This window comes from Gopherus evgoodei, chromosome 4 (genome assembly GCF_007399415.2).
Source record: "Gopherus evgoodei ecotype Sinaloan lineage chromosome 4, rGopEvg1_v1.p, whole genome shotgun sequence".
Classification (NCBI taxonomy): domain Eukaryota; kingdom Metazoa; phylum Chordata; order Testudines; family Testudinidae; genus Gopherus; species Gopherus evgoodei.
The window spans coordinates 35,637,678-35,655,679 of NC_044325.1; the positions used below are offsets into that span (position 1 = coordinate 35,637,678).

General features: G+C 43.8%; 1 protein-coding gene across 4 annotated transcripts in view; it reads left to right on the plus strand.

Annotated features, from left to right (window-relative positions):
- The window catches only part of EML5 (EMAP like 5), a 303,194-nt gene that overhangs the window by 193,993 nt on the left and 91,199 nt on the right, over positions 1-18,002 (plus strand). For all 4 annotated transcript variants that reach the window (XM_030558959.1, XM_030558960.1, XM_030558962.1 and 1 more), the window contains exons 21-25: positions 968-1,109; positions 10,384-10,536; positions 13,076-13,207; positions 14,038-14,126; positions 15,267-15,443. In XM_030558959.1, coding sequence (XP_030414819.1) covers positions 968-1,109; positions 10,384-10,536; positions 13,076-13,207; positions 14,038-14,126; positions 15,267-15,443 — 693 coding nt within the window. The remainder of the gene's footprint in view (positions 1-967; positions 1,110-10,383; positions 10,537-13,075; positions 13,208-14,037; positions 14,127-15,266; positions 15,444-18,002) is intronic.

The window sequence follows — 18,002 nt, forward strand, 5'->3', positions numbered from 1 at the left end:
ATTACCTCACTGTTTAAAACACAGTACCTTATTTCCAGTTTGAATTGGTGTACCTTCAGCTTCCAGCCATTGGATCTTGTTATGGCTTTGCTAGATTGAAGAGCCCAGTACAATCAGATATCTTCTCCCTATGTAGGTACCTATAAACCATGATAAGTGACTTGTTAGCCTTCTCTTTGATATCCTAAACAGGCTGAGCTTCCTAGATCTCTGATTGTAACATGAGTTTTCCAGATCTTGAATCATTTTTGTGGCTTTGTTCTTTTCTGTTCATGTATATGTAAGATGCATATTTAATCAATGTATATGAAGAGCTATTACAGTGCAACAGTGCATGAACAGATTTTTAAAACATACGCACGCATGCATACTAGATCCTAAATCAAAAGAGATATGTCTATATATCTATATCTATATATATATATATCTCTTTTGAGCCAGGCTCTGCTATGCTAATATTTTGTTTATAGTATGTTTTTATCTTAAGCACAAACTTAAAATAATGAATGTATATTTTGAAGGATTATAAAAGGAAGCTTATAAATACTTTTTTACAAATTGGGCTTTTTCTTTGTAATAGAATGCACATTTATGGCCAGACTGTGAATTCCTAACTCAAATTGCATCATAATTATTCACAGGAATAGTCCAGTGACAATTTGACCCTTCATTGTTATGTTAACAAAAAGATTCTATAAATTAGATAATTTAGTGAATCAGATCATTAGAGCAATTTTCTCAAATATAATTTACATTAATTTTATATTACATTTTACTTAGAAGCTTTTTATTTTTAAGATATTCTGTGTTGATTACTGAACCAAGAGTGTTTTCATTAGGAAGTTTTCTTTATCATCCAACAAAGATTTCCACATTCTCAGTATAGTTTTGTAGCGTCCTTTTTTTTTCCCCCCTTCCAGTTTTGGAAATAAAATTACCTGATAGATTTTTTTTTTTTTTTTTACAGGGTCATATGGAAGGGGAAGTTTGGGGTCTAGCCACCCATCCTCATTTACCTATTTGTGCCACTGTAAGTGATGACAAAACCTTAAGAATATGGGATCTATCTCCTAGCCACTGTATGTTAGCTGTTCGCAAATTGAAAAAGGGTAAGATGCTAGTATGAAAAGAGATTGTAATTGAATTAAGTTAACACAAATTAACATTCTAAATCTTGCAAAGACAAAATGTGAAAATATAAAGTTTTCTGTAGTTCAAACTTTCTGTGACAAAACGTTACTGACTCAACAGATAAAAGCTGCAAGAAATATTTAAATGTGATAGTGTTTCATAAGACTGCTAACAATTAAAAACCAGAAAATTTAAAATAAAGGATGAAGCCCCAGCATTAAACCCAGCGCCTTTTATCTAGTATTGGAGGCATTTTTAAACAATGGTTGATTTTATGTATCATATATATACTGTGAAATTTTAGCTCATGGGTATTTTCAGATGAAATCACAGCATTGATGCTGAAGGTCCTTTTTTGTTATTTGACATGATCATGATGTTATATAATTGTGTGTGGATTTTTTGTTTTGGGATTAAAACTGGGGAGATGATCTGCCAGGAAGTATCTGAAGCTGACAGAAAATATCATGATAGCTCTCTGAAAGGTGGTAGTTATTACTATCATCAATTATTATTAATTATTATTATTATTAAGAAGAAAATTCCTAATTAATTATATTGTGGAAGTACCCAAAGGCCATAATCTGGAGAGGGGCCCCAATGTCCTAGACACTGTGAAAGACACATTTGCCCAGAAGAGTTTATAATCTAATTTTAACACCAGATGCAATAAAAGATGGTAATAAACAATAGGAGGGAAGTACAGGGAGAATATGGTTAACAACATAAAGGGGGATAGGTATAGTAGATTTATAGACTAGTTCAGGGTGGTTGTTGCATATGTAAGGGATGGTATGACAGAAGGAATGAAGTCTTTTGTGGCAAAACCAGACTAGCAGGTGGAGCAAGGAAGGAGAGGATGATACAAGGAGAGGCAGAGCTGTAAGATTTTAAAGGTGGGAGCAAGAAGTTTGATTTTGATACAGCAGAAGAGAGACCTAGTAAAGGGATTTAAAGAGGAGAGTGATGTGGGAAGAATAGGCAAGACTGATAGTCTTAGCAACTACTTGTTGAATAAATGGTGTGTGGGTTTCAACAAGGCCAGTGAGGAAGAAGTTGTCAGAGTCAAAACAGGTAGGGATGAGGGCCTAGTTGAGTTTTGTGTGTGTGAACAGAATAAAAAGTCTTGATTATAGGTGGAGATGGTAGTGAATCCTATAGTTAAGGTTGCCATTATAAGACTTTGTTTTCAATTGTGTATAACTTCCCTAACATTTAACAGTTTAGGCTGAAATTTTCCATGCCAGGTGTATGCTTCAGGCTGAATTTGTTATGTAAAGATTCATCAAAAATGATTCTTGTGTTTCCTAGAACATGGTAGAGAACTGCATTGTTTTACTCATGTTAAAAAACTTTGTGTTTCCTTGAGAAGCTGCAGCACCTCTGTGAAATTTAGCAGGAGTGTTGCCTTTGTGTCAGGATGTGTCCTTCCTGTAAAAATCCATCAAAACTTGGCAGAGTAACAAACTTCTGAAAATTACAGTTCACACATGCTGAGTAGACATTGGTTAATGTTTATCAACTAAATTCCCTGAAGATTATGCCTGTACTGGGTGCGCTCCATTTCAGGGCTGTAGGAGCTGAGTAGATGTGCCCTTGTGAGTACTCCTCCCAGCCAGTAGGGACCACTGTAGTGCCAGGCATCAGAAGTGAGATCATTCCCCTAGTATGGTAAGGGAGAAGGAATCAGCTGGGAATGTAGAGGGGTGAGGGATGTAGTGGGAGAGGCAGTCTGTGGCCTGCGGAAATGGGAAGAGGGACAGAGAGAGGCTGTGAGAGCGAGAAGTAGGGTGGGAAGGTAGAATTAGGCTGCAGAGGAGAGGAGAAGGGTCTGTGGGGACAGACACTGGCTGTATGAGGGAGGAATAGGAGCTAAGTAGAGAGAGACATGCTGCTGGTGGGGGAATAGGTACAGAGTGGGGACAAGAAGCAGGCTATAGGATTATAGCTCAGTTAATACTATAGGATCGTGGGCCTTAGGGATATGCTGGCTGCCGCTTCCCGCAACTTCCATTGCCTGGGAACGGCGAACTGCGGTCACTGGGAGCTTCAGGGGGCTGTGCCTGTGAATGGTGAACATAAACAAAATGTCTTGTAGCCTGCCTGTGGATTACCCTCATGGGCCCCATGCTGAAGGTTGCTGACCCCTGGTTTAGTGTGTATGGTCTTTTGCAAGTTGGGGTAGTGTATATAGCTAGTATATATAGTTCTTATAATCAAAGGACTTTTCACCCCAGGGGCCGGGCATGCTGTGGTACCCAGGCTTCAAGCCTTATGCCAAACCTGTGCCAGTAAGTGACCCGCACTTGAATTATTTAAAGAGTTTTGGAGAAACTCATGTTAAGGAAAGTGCAAAATATGTCAAGACTTCAGACCCTGTACCAAGAAGGACTGAGACATCAGACTAAAGACTGTCCTCATGAAAGCCACCCTCAAACCTGTCTCCTGGCACCAAGCTGTTCCCAGCACTATTCTCCATCCCCGGTGCCACAGAAGAAACCCAAAAAGCGGCACAGCAAGAGAGGGCACTTGCCAGTACAAAAGAGAGACAAATTGGGAGAGGGATTGAGACCCATGCCAGGCCATTGTTCTACCCCTGGACCTGCGTCAGCACCGTCAACTCCATCAAGGGAATTGAGGCTGATGAAGAACCCTCTGCTGACACCAGGGAGTCACCATGGTACCAGTGGACTGATGGTGCCATCAACCCTGGAGGTTTATCGGGCAGGTAGGGACCTTCTCTCTGTTCTGGTCCCTCCAGCCCCACGGGGGAACCTACCAGCTCTGACCTCCGGAAGCAGGAGGGAACAAAGTGCGTCAGGTGCCTTCCTGGCACTGGGTCCCCCAACATCATCCAGGGGCAAGCCCTACCTGATCCCAGTGTCCTGCTCCCTGGCACACCACTGGTCCTCAGAGCCCCTGCATCATATAGCCTTACAAGTGGGTACTGCTCCACCCTGGTCGCCGACAGAGGAATCATCTTCAAATTCTGAAGAGGAGCCCTATGTACTGAGAAAAGCCCAACATCGGTATCCAGCCTACACCCCACCAAGCTTTACTGCTGGTCCCCAGGTGGGTGCCTGGCTAACGGGCCACTGGCTGATGTAGTGGCCCTACTGGAACCTCTGGGAGTTTCCCCTAGTACCTGACTCCTACTGCTCCTACTTGGTGGCCTCTTGGAGGCAGGCTACTGCTCCTTCGTGCTCAGCATCAGATCCAGACTCCAGCACTGATCCCAGTACCATAGCCCCGTAGGTATAGTCGAGGCAGAAGGAGAGTAAGGAGTCCCTCCTTCAATGAAAGCCTCCCCCTCATCCTCCCCAGATGAAGCTGTTGCAGGTCCCAGCAGACTACTTCCCCAGGATGATTTCAGGACCTTCTGAAGCAGGTCACTTCAGACCTGGTCTTGGAGCTCAAGAGACATCACACAGCCTTAGTGGGTGCAGCCAGGATATCAAAGTAACACTACCCATCAATGAGGCAATGATGGGACCAGACAAAGCCTTATGGCAGATTCCTTCTTCTCTGGCCCCCACTTCAAAAAGGACAGAGAAGAAGCACCTGTTATGTGCCAGCAAGCAGCTTCTCAACTATCTATCTCAACTATCACAATACCCAAGGTCCCTGGTGGTATTGGCAGTGAACAAAAGGGACAGGTGGGGCCAGTCAAGTGCTACCCCAAAATAAAAGGATGCTAAGAAACTAGACCTTTCTGGAAGAAAGGTTTATTCCACATGTATCCTCCAGCTGTGTATTGCCAATCAGCAGATTCTTCTGGGGAGATATGATTTTAATCTGTGGGACTCTCTGACTAAGTTCAAAGACTCCTTGCCTCAAGAGGCAAGGCAGGAGTTTGCAGTCCTCCTAGAGGAGGGTAAGAATATGGCTAAGATCTCTCTCCAGGCGGCTCTGGATGCTGCACTCAGCGGTCCAGACAGTAGCCTCTGTGGTCACCGTGAGGCGCTGTTCCTGGCTCCAGTCCTCTGTCCTTCTCCAAGAAGTCCAACAGTCTATCCAGGACCTCCCATTTGAAGGCTCCTCTCTTTTCTCGGGGCATATGGACATGAGACTTCACGGACTGAAAGACTCAAAGGCTGCACTATGATCCTTACGCCTGTATGCTCTATCTGCCTCTAGAAAACACTTCAGGCCCCTGCAGCCTCCTTGGTTCTCAAGACCTCCAAGACAGGAGCCCTACAAGAGAAAAGGCAGAGGTTTTAAGCAGCGCCAACCACCCCGTCTACTTTAGCTTCTCAGGGCCCCAGAGATACTCTGGTGAGCCAAGCAGGCTTTTTGAAGGTACATCAGAGGGCGCTGTACCAGTTGCCATTTCAGATCTGTCCCTCTTTCATTTTTTGACCATCTGTCACTCTTCAGCCCAGCTTGGGTAACATCAGACTGTTGGGTCCTGAGCACAGTAACAATCCGATGTACCCTTCAGTTTTTATACAACCATCCCTCCTGCTGCGCATCCCCATCCCTCTTCAAGTACCCTTCTCATGAGCAGCTGCTTGTCCAAGAGGTGCAATCCTTCCTACGTATGAGGGCTGTGGAGGAAGTTTCTCATGACTTGAGAGGGAAGGAGTTTTATACCTGGTATTTCCTAATCTCAAAGGCAAAAGAGGGGCTCTGGCCCATCCTGGACCTGCATCATCTCAAGGGATATCTCAGGAAACTGAGGTTTTGCATGATCTTCCTGGGTTCCATCATTCCTACCCTGGCCCCAGGAGATTGATACACCACCTTCAACTTAAAGGATGCATAATTTCACATTTCTATCTTCCATGGCCATGGAAGATTTCAGGTTTGTAGTGGGTTATTGCCATTACCAATTCACTACACTTTCCTTTGGCCTATCGGCAGCCCCAAGGGTTTTTGCAAAGTGTATGGCAGTTGTAGCAGCCTTCCTTAGGCAGCGAGGCATTCAGGTTTACCCATACCTCTACAACTGGCTAATCCAAGGTTGGTTACAGGCTCAAGTGCAAGACAGCATCAACACAGTCTGGAGCATGTTGAGGGTCCTGGGCCCGCTGATAAACAAGCAAAAATCAACAATTCTCCCATTTCAGAAATAGAATTTACTGGGGCTGTGTTCAACTCGACCCAGGCCAGCACCTTCTTGCCAGAGGCTCAATTCCAGACAATGACAAACCTGATATGATTGGGTGGGCCATGACCTTTGTTCATAACGGCTTAAGTGTGCCTCAAACTACTGGGCCACATGGTGGTTTGCACTTATGTGGTTCAGGATGCAAGACTGCCCCCAGTCTCCTACAGATGTGGCTAGCGTCAGTATACTCCCCAAGTATCACTTGAACTCAGTCTTATGATTCTTCCCCCAGTCCCTGCCTCTCTGAGCTGGTGGAAGGAGCTAAGGTTGATGATGGGGGTGCCGTTTGTGGCCCTGCAGCCATCGGTGTCTTTAGACTTGGATGTGTCAGATCTAGGGTGGGAAGTCCACTGCAACAACCTCAGGACTCAGGGCCTCTGGTCCTGATAAGAACACTCCCTGCACATAAATGTCAGGGAGCTCAGAGCAGTGCCAAGTGTTTCTTTCCTGGGTCTCAGACAAGGTGGTTCAAGTTCTGACAGATAATACAGCAACCATGTTCTATATCAAAAAGCAAGGAGGGATCTAATCCTCCACCCTTTTGTTAGGAGGCTGTTGCTGTATTGGACATTTGTGCAAGACACTCCATTCATCTCAAAGCATCTTACCTCCTGGGAGCCTGGAATGTGTTGGCAGATCACCTCAGCAAGTCCTTCTCCTCTCACCGCAAGTGGTCTCTTCACCCAGAGGTTGTCAATGTCATCTTCCAGAGGTGGGGGCCTCCCCAGGTGGACCACCAGGCAGAACAGGAAATGCCATCAGTCCTATTCACTGTGTGGGCAGAGCCTGGGCTCCCTCTCCGATGCCTTCCTGCTCTCATAGGCAGACCACCTATTGTACGTCTTTTCACTAATCCCCTTGGTTCATAAGGTTCTTCTAAAAATCAAATGGAACAAGGCAAGGGTTATGCTGATGGCATGGCCACAGTTCTAGCATTGGTTCAGGACACTTCTGGACCTCAGTGGCAGCTCCACTTGCGCTCCCACTCTGCCCAGACTTGATTTCACAAGACCATGGCCAGTAGCTTCACCTGAACCTCACCTCCCTGCACCTAACTACATGAATGCTACATGGCTGAACACTGAAGAAAAGGCGTGCTCGGAAGAGGTTTGACAGATCTTGCTAGGTAGTAGGCAGCCTTCCACTAGGGGTACATAGTTGGCCAAGTGGAATTGTTTCACTTGTTGGACCTTTGAACAGGATCTCTCTCCATCTGGATCCCCTCTTCACTCTATCCTGGATTATTTGCTCCACCTAAAGTGGCAAGGTCTGGCACTTTTCTATTATGGTTCATCTGGCAACTGTCTGAGCCTTCCACTCCCTCCCCCCTCCAGTGAATGGCAGATTAGTGTTCAAGCCATTAGCATCATGCTCCCTACTACTTCTCTCCTGGAAGGTAGCCTTCCTGATGGCAATTACCTTGGCCAGAAGGGTCTCTGAGATCAGGGCCCTTGTGTCAGAGCCACCTTACACAGTGTTCTTCCAGGACACCTGTGCCCCCATCTGGTCTTTCTTCCAAAGGTGGTGCAACAATTACACAACAATCAGGTCGTTTTTCTACCTTTGGGTCTTCTTCCCAAAACCTCACAAAAGCTCTGAGGAACGACAGCTTTATACATTGGACATTAGGTGAGCCCTCATCTTTTATATTGAGAGAACTAAGCCCTTCCGCAAATCTATGCAACTCTTTGTAGCAATAGCGAAAAAGTTGAAAGGGCTACCTGTGTCAACTCAAAGACTCTCATCCTGAATAACTGCCTGTATTAGGGTTTGCTATGAACAGATGAATGTCCAGCCTCCATCCATCGTGACTGCTCATTGCACAAGAGCCTGGGCTTCATCAGCAGCCTTCTTTGCCTAGGTATCAATCCAGGACATCTGCAGAGCTGCAACCTGGTCATCGTTTCATGCCTAGGCATCCCAATATGCCATAACCCAATAGGCCTGTGACGGGGTGGGGAGACCCCGTCCAGTTCCGGGTGAGTTCATCTCATCCTTTGAGCTGGCCTCTGTCTCTAGGCTGTGAGACCTAAGGGCTAAAGTCCATAGAGTTGCCCTGATCTGTAGGGCTCTACGTCCCAATGGACAGAGTCTATTTAATCACCCTGACCCCTAGTGAGCAGAGTCCATAGAGATAATCCAGGTTTGCAGGGCAGTAAAGCCTGATGGCCAGAATGCATAGATACACCCTGGGTTTGCCGGGCAGCAAGGCGTAGCAGTCAGAGTCAATAGAGATACCCCACGTTCGCAGGGCAATAAGGCCTGGTGGACAGAGTCAATAGAGTTGTCCTCTGGGTGGGAATGTATGGCCTAGCGATCAGAGTCAATAGAGCTACCATCCAGGCAGTAAGGCCTAGTGGCCAAAGTCAATAGAGATACCCCAGGTTCGTGACGCAGGGCAATAGGGCCTGGCAGTCAGTCAGTATAGTTGCCCTCCAGGCAGGGCTGTATGGCCTAGTGGCTGGAGTCAATAGAGTTGTCCTCTAGGTCGGGCTATACAGCCTAACAGCCAGTTGGAGGGTGTGGGCCATCACCCTGGGGGAATGGGCGGCAGCCAGATAGAGGGACCCAGACCTTCCCTGCTCCACTGGATCCCAGCCCAGGGCTCTGTCCGTGTCAATTGTATCTGCCACTGGGTCAGCAGGGATCTGTTCGCAGCACACTGACCATCACTGGGACAATGGCTTGTCCCCTCCCAGGCTACTTCCTACTGTGTTACTCCCGGTGGCGGTCTGCACGTCTTTGGGGTCTCTGAGTTCCTCAGCCTGTGCAACTCCCTGTAGCTCAGACCTCCCTTGGGCATCCACAGGTAGCTGGGCATCTGCTGGGGCCTTGGCTTCTCTGACTTCCACATTCTGGAGCTCTAGTAGTTCCTGGGCAGCAGTGGCAAGGAGTGTCCTTCCTCTCTGGTGGTTAACCCAGACTGAGCTGGGCTGCCCTCTCTTATAATGGTGTTACACCTGGAGCATGCCCAGTAGGGATGCAGGGGGGCATGGTTTCCTCTGCCCAGAGTGAGGAATTAACCCTTCCCCATCCAGTGCAGAATGAGTTCACCCCATCAAAAGGCCAAAGATGATGACAGTTTTGGGAAAGCAGTTTTGCAGTCAGCACATCCATAAACTCCAAGCCCACCTCCTGGGGTACTGCTTATGAATCATCTAGCATGGAATGGATGTGAGCAAGAACTTGAAGAAAAAATGGTTTATAATCTTTCAAAACTGTTCAAGATGTGTTGCTCATGTCCATTCCATGACCCACCTTCTTACTCCTGGAACTGAGAGGGTGCACAAACGCAGCTCCAGAGGGCACTAGAGCCGACCCAACAGACACTACTAAGGGAAGAATTTCTGGCATCAGTGCATGCGGTGCACATACACTGAGCATGGAATGGACATGAGCGACAAAGCTAGAAGAACAACAATTCAAAAGAAGCAAAAAGGAAGAATCCAGATTTGATGCAGAGGAAGTGATGGGAAAGGAAGAATATTTTAGCTGCTGAATTCTGTACAGACAGACGTGGTGGGTGCCAGAAAGGAAGAGATAAGGCCAGATGCAGTAGTCCACGAAAGAGAACTCTTACATACCCCAGGGGTTGAGCAGTGAAATTAGAGGAAGAGTAGCACATTTTAGAAATGTTAGAAGAAGATTCTGTGAAATCTGAAGAGAAGGAAAGAAAGGGCTAAGTATATAGTGTTCAGCATTATGCTGTATAGTCAAACTCCATGTTGACAGATGAAAATATACTGTAACTGATGGCATATGACGAACCTTGCTGTACGCTTGGTATAAGGAGAGCATATTGTAGCAAAGAACTGGCACCAATTGCTATCGTGGTGAGCAACATAGAAATATGTAAAACAATATTCATCTTTACCCTGATCACGAATGTAAAATAAATATTAATAATACCAGTAAAAAAATTCAAATTATACAAATAAATGTGAAGTCGTACCTCTGCTCATCCAGTAACAGAATCTGTGTACTTTCATGGAAGCGGGTCTGTATTATCTATTGGAATTCTTTCTCGGGAAAAAAAGTGTTGTTTATATAGGACTGCAGGACTAATCTTTCCTAACTAGGTAAACCAGAAATGGAGAATATTTAATGAAAGAATAAGTAAATAGTTCCTGTGTCTCTTCCAGGGGGCAGATGTTGCTGCTTTTCTCCTGATGGAAAGGCATTGGCTGTAGGTCTCAATGATGGAAGTTTCTTGATGGTGAATGCAGATACTCTGGAGGATCTAGTCTCCTTCCACCACAGGAAGGATGTTATTTCAGAGATTAGATTTTCTCCTGGTAAGTGATCCATTAAGGTGATAATTATCAAATCCAGCTTGGTTGAACTTCATATCTGTGGTAAATTATAAGCATGCATACTGGGATTTTTGGTTTCCTCACTGAGAACACACTTGTGTTTCCCCATAATTGTATCAAATCAATTGTTAGAATGTGTTAAAGGAAGGTCACTTTTCAAATATAAAACCTTGATAATGTTCCTTTCTTTATGCACTCTATGGAAATTTGAAAGAAACAAATGGACGTAAATCTTATTCTTCATCTCTTGTGGACCTTCTGGATCTCCTTCAAAAGAACGAGAAAGTGAAGATTTGTTCCCCTGTTTTATATCTATCATTGTTTAGTAAATGGAATTAATATTATCGTTTGTTGCTTGGTTACATTATCACACTTTGGAGACTAAGGGCAGGATTATCAGAAGAGCTCAGCTCATATTTAGATATATAAAGGTAATGAATAGATTTTCAAGTGATTAGATCCCATTGGAAATAATGAGAGCTGCTAAATCTGGCAACTTGTATTAGGTAGAGGTCACTGCAGGGCAGTCTCTGTGACATTTTACACTATGTATCTTCATGAAACTATGCATAGCTAAAGAGAGCAATTTATTTGAAGCATCATTAATGCTTTAGGGTCAGATTTGTGAAAGTGCTCAGCACCTGATTGGGGTCAGCTTTTTGGAAAAGCTCAACTCCCATTTAGGAACCCAAATGTATATCTCAAGGCATTAACACCACCTCAGTGGAAGCAGTCTTGTTACCTATAGACAAAGCTTGATGTAGATACATGGTGCAAAAGATCACACAAATACTGCCCTGCTGTTATCTCAGCCTTAATATTACACATGCCATCCTCTGTGAAGGAAAGAATGGTTGGATTTTCAAGTTTTCACTTCTGATTGTTCCTTAAAGATACAGGGGTTGTCTGTTTCTGACTATGGGTATGTTTAGCCTTACAACCAGGTGCAGAGTGCAAACACTGCACACCCAGCTGGGAGGGATATAACTAGCGGTGTAGACCAGTGGCTGTCAACCTTTCCAGACTACTGTACCCCTTTCAGGAGTCTGCTTTGTCTTGCGTGTCTCAAGTTTCACCTCACTTAAAAACTACTTGCAAAATCAGACATAAAAATACAAGTGTCACAGCACAGTGTTAGTATATAGGCCTGTTTCTTAGCCTGGGATAGAATTTTGAGTTTGATTTTTGATACTTTGATATCCTTACTAATATGTGTGAACAAAGACACTTTGTTTACTTCTGCCTAAAGAGATGGCGTTTATAGCACAATGAGACAAAATAAGGAAGAGAGTTAAAGTGTTGCTGGTGGGAGTTTAATATACGAGCATACACTTGAAGACTGCCTCGACTCTTATAAGAAGGCAAGGCAAGGGAAAAGCATAAAAAAAAATACTAAAAAGCCAAAGAAAAGGTGACCCTGGCTGAAACATAACTTCACTGCTTACCCCCTCCCATGGGGTACAAAAGAGGTGTTACCAAAGCCCTCACTCTCAAGAGCCTCCAAAATGGAACATGACCATAAATTGTAAGGAGTGGGACCAAGGGCATGCACTACAGGTATAATTATGCCTGCTAATAAGGGAGAGGGGAAGAAGGAAAGCTCTGTGGTGTACAGAGCTATGGATATGCATGCTAGATTAACCCCAATAAACATCACTTTGCCTGCACTTTGGACTATGGTCTTCTGCTTTCTGTCTGCTTGACAAGAACCAAGCAAGGGGGAGGAAAGCCCTAACCCGCTATTACTGAAAAATTGCCTATGTTCTCATTTTTATAATAAAATTATAAAATAAATCAATTGTAATATAAATATTGCACATACATTTCAGACTATAGTACATGGAACAGTATAAACAAGCCATTATCTGTATGAAATTTTAATTTGTAGTGACATTGCTAGTGCTTTTTATATAGTCTGTTGTAGAACTAGGCAAATATCCAAATTAGTTGATGTAACCCTGAGTGACCTCTGCATATCCCGTGGGGTACATGAACCCTTGGTTGAGAACCACTGGTGTAGACAGTGAGGCACTGATTAGGTGAGTAAAGCAGAGTGCATACCTGAACCCCAGGATATGTATACCCTACACATGTGCTCTACATGCCCAAGCAGTGCCTCTCTGGGGCCCTGTCTACACTGCTCTTTTTAGCAGTGTAGTGTCTTATTGCCTCCTCCTTGCCAGAGCCTCTCTTCACCACATTGAAAGGCTCCAGCAGTGGGGAACATCGGGAGCCTTTCACTGCCACATGTAGTTATGCACTGCAGTAAGTGTGGATGCAGCCTGCCTTTTCCTGCCACATGTAGCTACACATACCACCACAAGTGTAGACAAGGTCTATGACATTTTTGGTTATTTTTTGATATAGATGCCAATCTGTCAGGGATTGGTTGTGGATCACCACATCTATTTCAGAAAGAGCTGGAAATTGAATTTATCTGAGATCCAAAAAGTCAAGGGTAATAGCTTATCCATTAAGGTTTAAAACATTGAAAAATGTCTTATGTTCCAATTCATTTTAGGTTCTGGAAAATACTTAGCGGTGGCATCATGTGACAGCTTTGTAGACATCTACAATGTAATGAGCAGTAAGCGAGTAGGAATCTGCAAGGGTGCCTCCAGTTACATAACACACATGGACTGGGACATCAGAGGTAAGTAATAATTTGTGGATATAAATGACAACTGCAAAATTAGATTATAGGTAACATTTTCAAGAAAGCCTAAATCCCTATTTTCAAAACTGATTTAAGCATGTAGGAGCCTAAATTTCATTGGAAGTCAAAGGGTAATACTCTCTGTTAACCATGCAGATTATGCTTTATTTTATCTGGTATACCTAGAATGTGAATTTATGATGCCAATGGCAGATTTATTCCTTCAGTTAAGGATGCCGACGTTATATGGGTAAAAATACCTAATTTAGACACCTATAAAGAAGGCAATTTGATGAAGTAAGATAAAAGTTCTATCTCGTTTCTTATATGTCTTACATGTAATGTATTGTTTGATTTCTACCTTCTGAGCAATGTATTGTTGCATCTCTTTTCCAAGAAAACAAATCCTTGCTTTGTCTCACACATGGAAAAATAATTTTCTCTTTTTTTTTAATAATGGAGATATACCTATCTCCTAGAACTGAGAGGGACCCTGAAGGGTCATCGAGTCCAGCCCCCTGCCTTCACTAGCAGGACCAAGTACTGATTTTGTCCCAGATCCCTAAGTGGCCCCCTCAAGGATTGAGAACTCACAACCCTGATTTTATATATTTTACAGGGAAGCTTTTATAAGTCAATGCCCAAACCACTGAGCTATCCCTCCCCTCAAGTAATTCTGAATACTAAACACATGTTTAATTTAAAAATGAATTAAATGGAAATAAATAATTTGTGGGAAATTAACAGAAAATTTCCAAATGCACATTTGTTCAGTGAATTTCCTATTTGGTGTTAACATACCAGTATATAATTTATATATTTTACAGGGAAGCTTTTACAAGTCAACACTGGTGCTAAAGAGCAGCTGTTCTTTGAAGCTCCTCGTGGGAAAAGACAGACAATTCCCAGTTTGGAGGTAGGGAAGTAACTCAGTTGCAAACCTGAAGAACTACAGTATAAACTGCATCTAGGAGAAAACATCTGTTAGTTATGTGCTGTTCTTTGTTGTCCTTTAATTATACAGAATATTTTTGTGAATTTTTCATCTAAATAATATCATCCTAGAATGCACACTAACATAAGGGATGTCTTTATCCTCCTCCTCATATAAATTAGACATGTATCTACTATTTGGAAAACAGTATGTATTGTGACAAGGTTCTGAGCCTGTATTGGTGGGTCCCACGCTTCTGGGTGGATTCAGTGGCTTCAAACTCAATAAGGCCCCAATGTGACCTCCCTTTCTCAGAGTGCTGGCAAGAGTCACAGCCTATTGAGTTACTTTCATCACCAGCCAATGTGGGAGTTGGGAAGGGGGAATACTCCACAGTCTCTGTTAGGGTGACCAGACAGTAAATGTAAAAAATCAGGACGGGGCGGGGGCAGTAATAGGAGCCTATATAAGAAAATCAGGACTCTCCCTATAAAATCAGGACATCTGGTCACCCTAGTCTCTGTTGCTCTGTAAAGGTCAGTAGGCGCAGTTCAGTCTTCTTCCTAGACCGAGTCCTGCTTCCCTTCTCCAGGAAATCTCTGTAGAGTACAAAGGCAGGGGGAACCCAAGCCCACCCTCTACTCTAGGTTATAACCCAGGGTCCCTAATGGTGGCAGCTGTTGGCAACTTTCCCTTCACCACTGATGCTGCTTTGATTCCCTGGGCCACTTCCCCCATGGTCCCCTTTTCCTAGCTTTACCCTTACCTCAAGGTTCAGCAATGCTTCCTCTCCTCCAACTCCCTTCACCTCAGCTCTCCAGAGGGTACTGAAAGGAGAGCCTTTTAAACAGTATAAGTGGGACCTTGATTGCTTCCAGCTGTCTCCATTAGCCTAACAGCCTTAAATGGTTAATTGGCATCAGGTGTCTTAATTGGTCTAGAGTAGCCTTTGTTTGGCTATCCAGGGAACAGGGACCTGCTCATTCAGAAGGCTGATGTAACTGCCTTCCACCACTCTCCTATATTCTTCGGGTCTGAATCTATCACAGTATATAAAATAATATATTTTGAAATAAAAAGCTTTTGTTTGAGATCAGATTGATAAAAAATTTTGTTTTGTAGGTTGAAAAGATTGGCTGGGCATCATGGACAAGTGTTCTGGGCTCTTGCTGTGAAGGAATCTGGCCAATAATTGGGGAAGTCACAGATGTAACTGCTTCATGCCTCACCAGTGATAGTAAAGTCTTGGCCACAGGAGATGATTTTGGGTTTGTGAAACTTTTCCGATTCCCTGCTAAAGTAAGTAAGTTTCTAACTGTGGTATTAGAAGACTGGTTAATGAAATTGCTTATGCCAACACTTACCAAAATTATCACTGCATATAAAGCATAATATTGCTCTTAAATTTTTTGTCACCATGATCAGTTAAGGAAATAATGATGACATTGTAAGTTGTTGTGCATTAAACTGTGAAATATATTTATGCCATCACATAGTTCTTAAATTGTTAATATTATACCATACAAGTGATGTCAGCAGTGCACGTGCTTATAGTATTTTAACATGAAATTTGACAACTGCTACCCAGTACTAAACCTCTGTGTTTAATATTATTATGCTTGCTCATGTTCATTCTAATGTAGGTGTGTGCTCGCCACGAGCTACACTGCCAGAAAGTTTTTCCCTCAGTGGTATCCATCGAGTCAGCTGTTGTACTCCCTGGAGTCACGTGCTTATGGTGCCGGTAGAAAGGGCTTCGCAGCTCCCTCAGTTCCTTCTGACTGCCCGTGACGGTCACTGGAAGTACTTCATCCTTGTGTTCACAAATACTCAGTGGACTTTGTTTCTAACTTGTTGTGTATAGTTACCATTATTATAGTTAAGTTTTAGTTGTTAGAACAGTTGTTAGGTTAGGTTGAACCCCAAGTTGCAGGGTTAGTCACTGCCTGGCTCCGGGATATGCCTCAGTTTCTGGGGTTTAAGCCTTGTGGTTCTTGCCACAAGCCTATGCCAGTGAGCGACCCCCATTCCAGCTGCATTAAGTGTCTGGGGGAAGCTCATGTGCGGAAGCACTGCAAGATCTGCAAGAACTTCATGCCCCATACCAAAAAAGATGGGACGAGAGACTTGTTTATCCTTATGGAGGCAGCTCTCTGTCCTCCCTCGGAGCTGTGTCCCCTGGACTCAGCACCAAGTACTTCGGTTTCTTTCAGAAGTGCCCCAGTGACTATTAGGACTTAGCACCGGTCTCCATCCCCAGCACCGAGAAGGGACATTGTTTCTGCCTCTTGGGAGCCTCGTCAACGTCTGTCATCTCCAGGATCGAAGAAGACTGCGCCGGCCAAAGACTCTCAGCACTGCTCTTCATCGCTGGTGCTGAAAAAGATGGACAGAAGTCAATCCTCAACCCCCAGGTCACAGAGAGATTTTAGTAGAATATAACCCATGCCAGGCCACTCTGAGATCTCTAGAGCAGGAGTCGGCAACGTTTCTGAAGTGGTGTGACAAGCCTTCATTTATTCATTGTAATTTAAGGTTTCACGTGCCCGTAATACATTTTAACATTTTTAGAAGGTCTCTTGCTATAAGTCTATATTATATAACTAAACTACTGTTGTATGTAAAGTAAATAAGGTTTTTAAAATGTTTAAGAAGCTTCATTAAGGGTGGGAGGGATAGCTCAGTGCTTTGAGTATTGGTCTGCTAAACCCAGGGTTATGAGTTCAATCCTTGAGGGGGCCATACAGGGATCTGGGGCAAAAATCTGTCTGGGGATTGGTCCTGCTTTGAGTAGGGGCTTGGACTAGATCACCTTCTGAGGTGCCTTCCAACCCTGATATTCTATGATCCCTGTGATGATTTAAAATTAAATTAAAATGCAGATCTTATCAGTTTAATGTGATCCTTGCCCTTGCTTTTCCTTGCTGAGTTTTCCAATGTCTGGCATGTGTTTGGATACTTTAAGCTGCACACAGGCTTCTGAGTGATCAGTTGTTATCCAGCTCCGAGAGCACAGATTTCATATGTGAAAATACCTGTTCACACAGGTATGTGGATCCAAATACTGAAAGTATTGTAAACACAATTTTCTTCAAACAAAAAATTTCACTGCCAGGGATGTCCAGCAGGTCAGAATAGAAGCCCCATGATCTCTCTCGGTAGCTTCAATTGCACTCTGCAGATCTCCAAACTTTGATGCCCACAATTCTGAGCTTTTTAACTGAATGAGCTACATTTTGAAATTTTCAGCACCCATCCACTGAAATACAGACAAATCCAAGTCGCTTTCATTGAACTTTTCAGATTTAATTAGAAAAGAAAGCATTGGGCCAAATCGCTGGAAATCTTGAAATCTGTCAGAAGATTCTGGTTCTAGTTCTTGCATGTACATTCCAGTCTCATTGACACTGACAGTGCAATGTGTCGATAGCTCTTTTATGTATTGGAAGTAGCAGAAAGTCGAAGTTCAACTATCCCGAGAAAAAACTGCTAGTTTTACAGCAAATGCCTTCCAGGCTTCATAAAGATCCAGAACCGTTTGCCCTGCATCCTAGAGAAAGAGGTTGAGCTCGTTTAGGTGAGCGGGACCTCACGAGCTCCTTTTTATCCAAGAAGTATAGTTGCTCCTAAGGTTGGGAGCTGTGAAGGAGATTCCACAGGAGCTAAGGAGCCAGGGTCCTATTCCAGTTATTTCCTAATCCTGAAGGCCAATAGCAGTCTCAGACCAATTCTAGACCTGTGGAAGCTCAAGAAGTTCATGAAGAGACTGAAGTTCCACATGGTCTCCTTGGCCTCTATCACCCCCCGGCTGGATCCTGGACCCCCTCTATCATCCCCCTCTGAATCCCCTCAATCTGA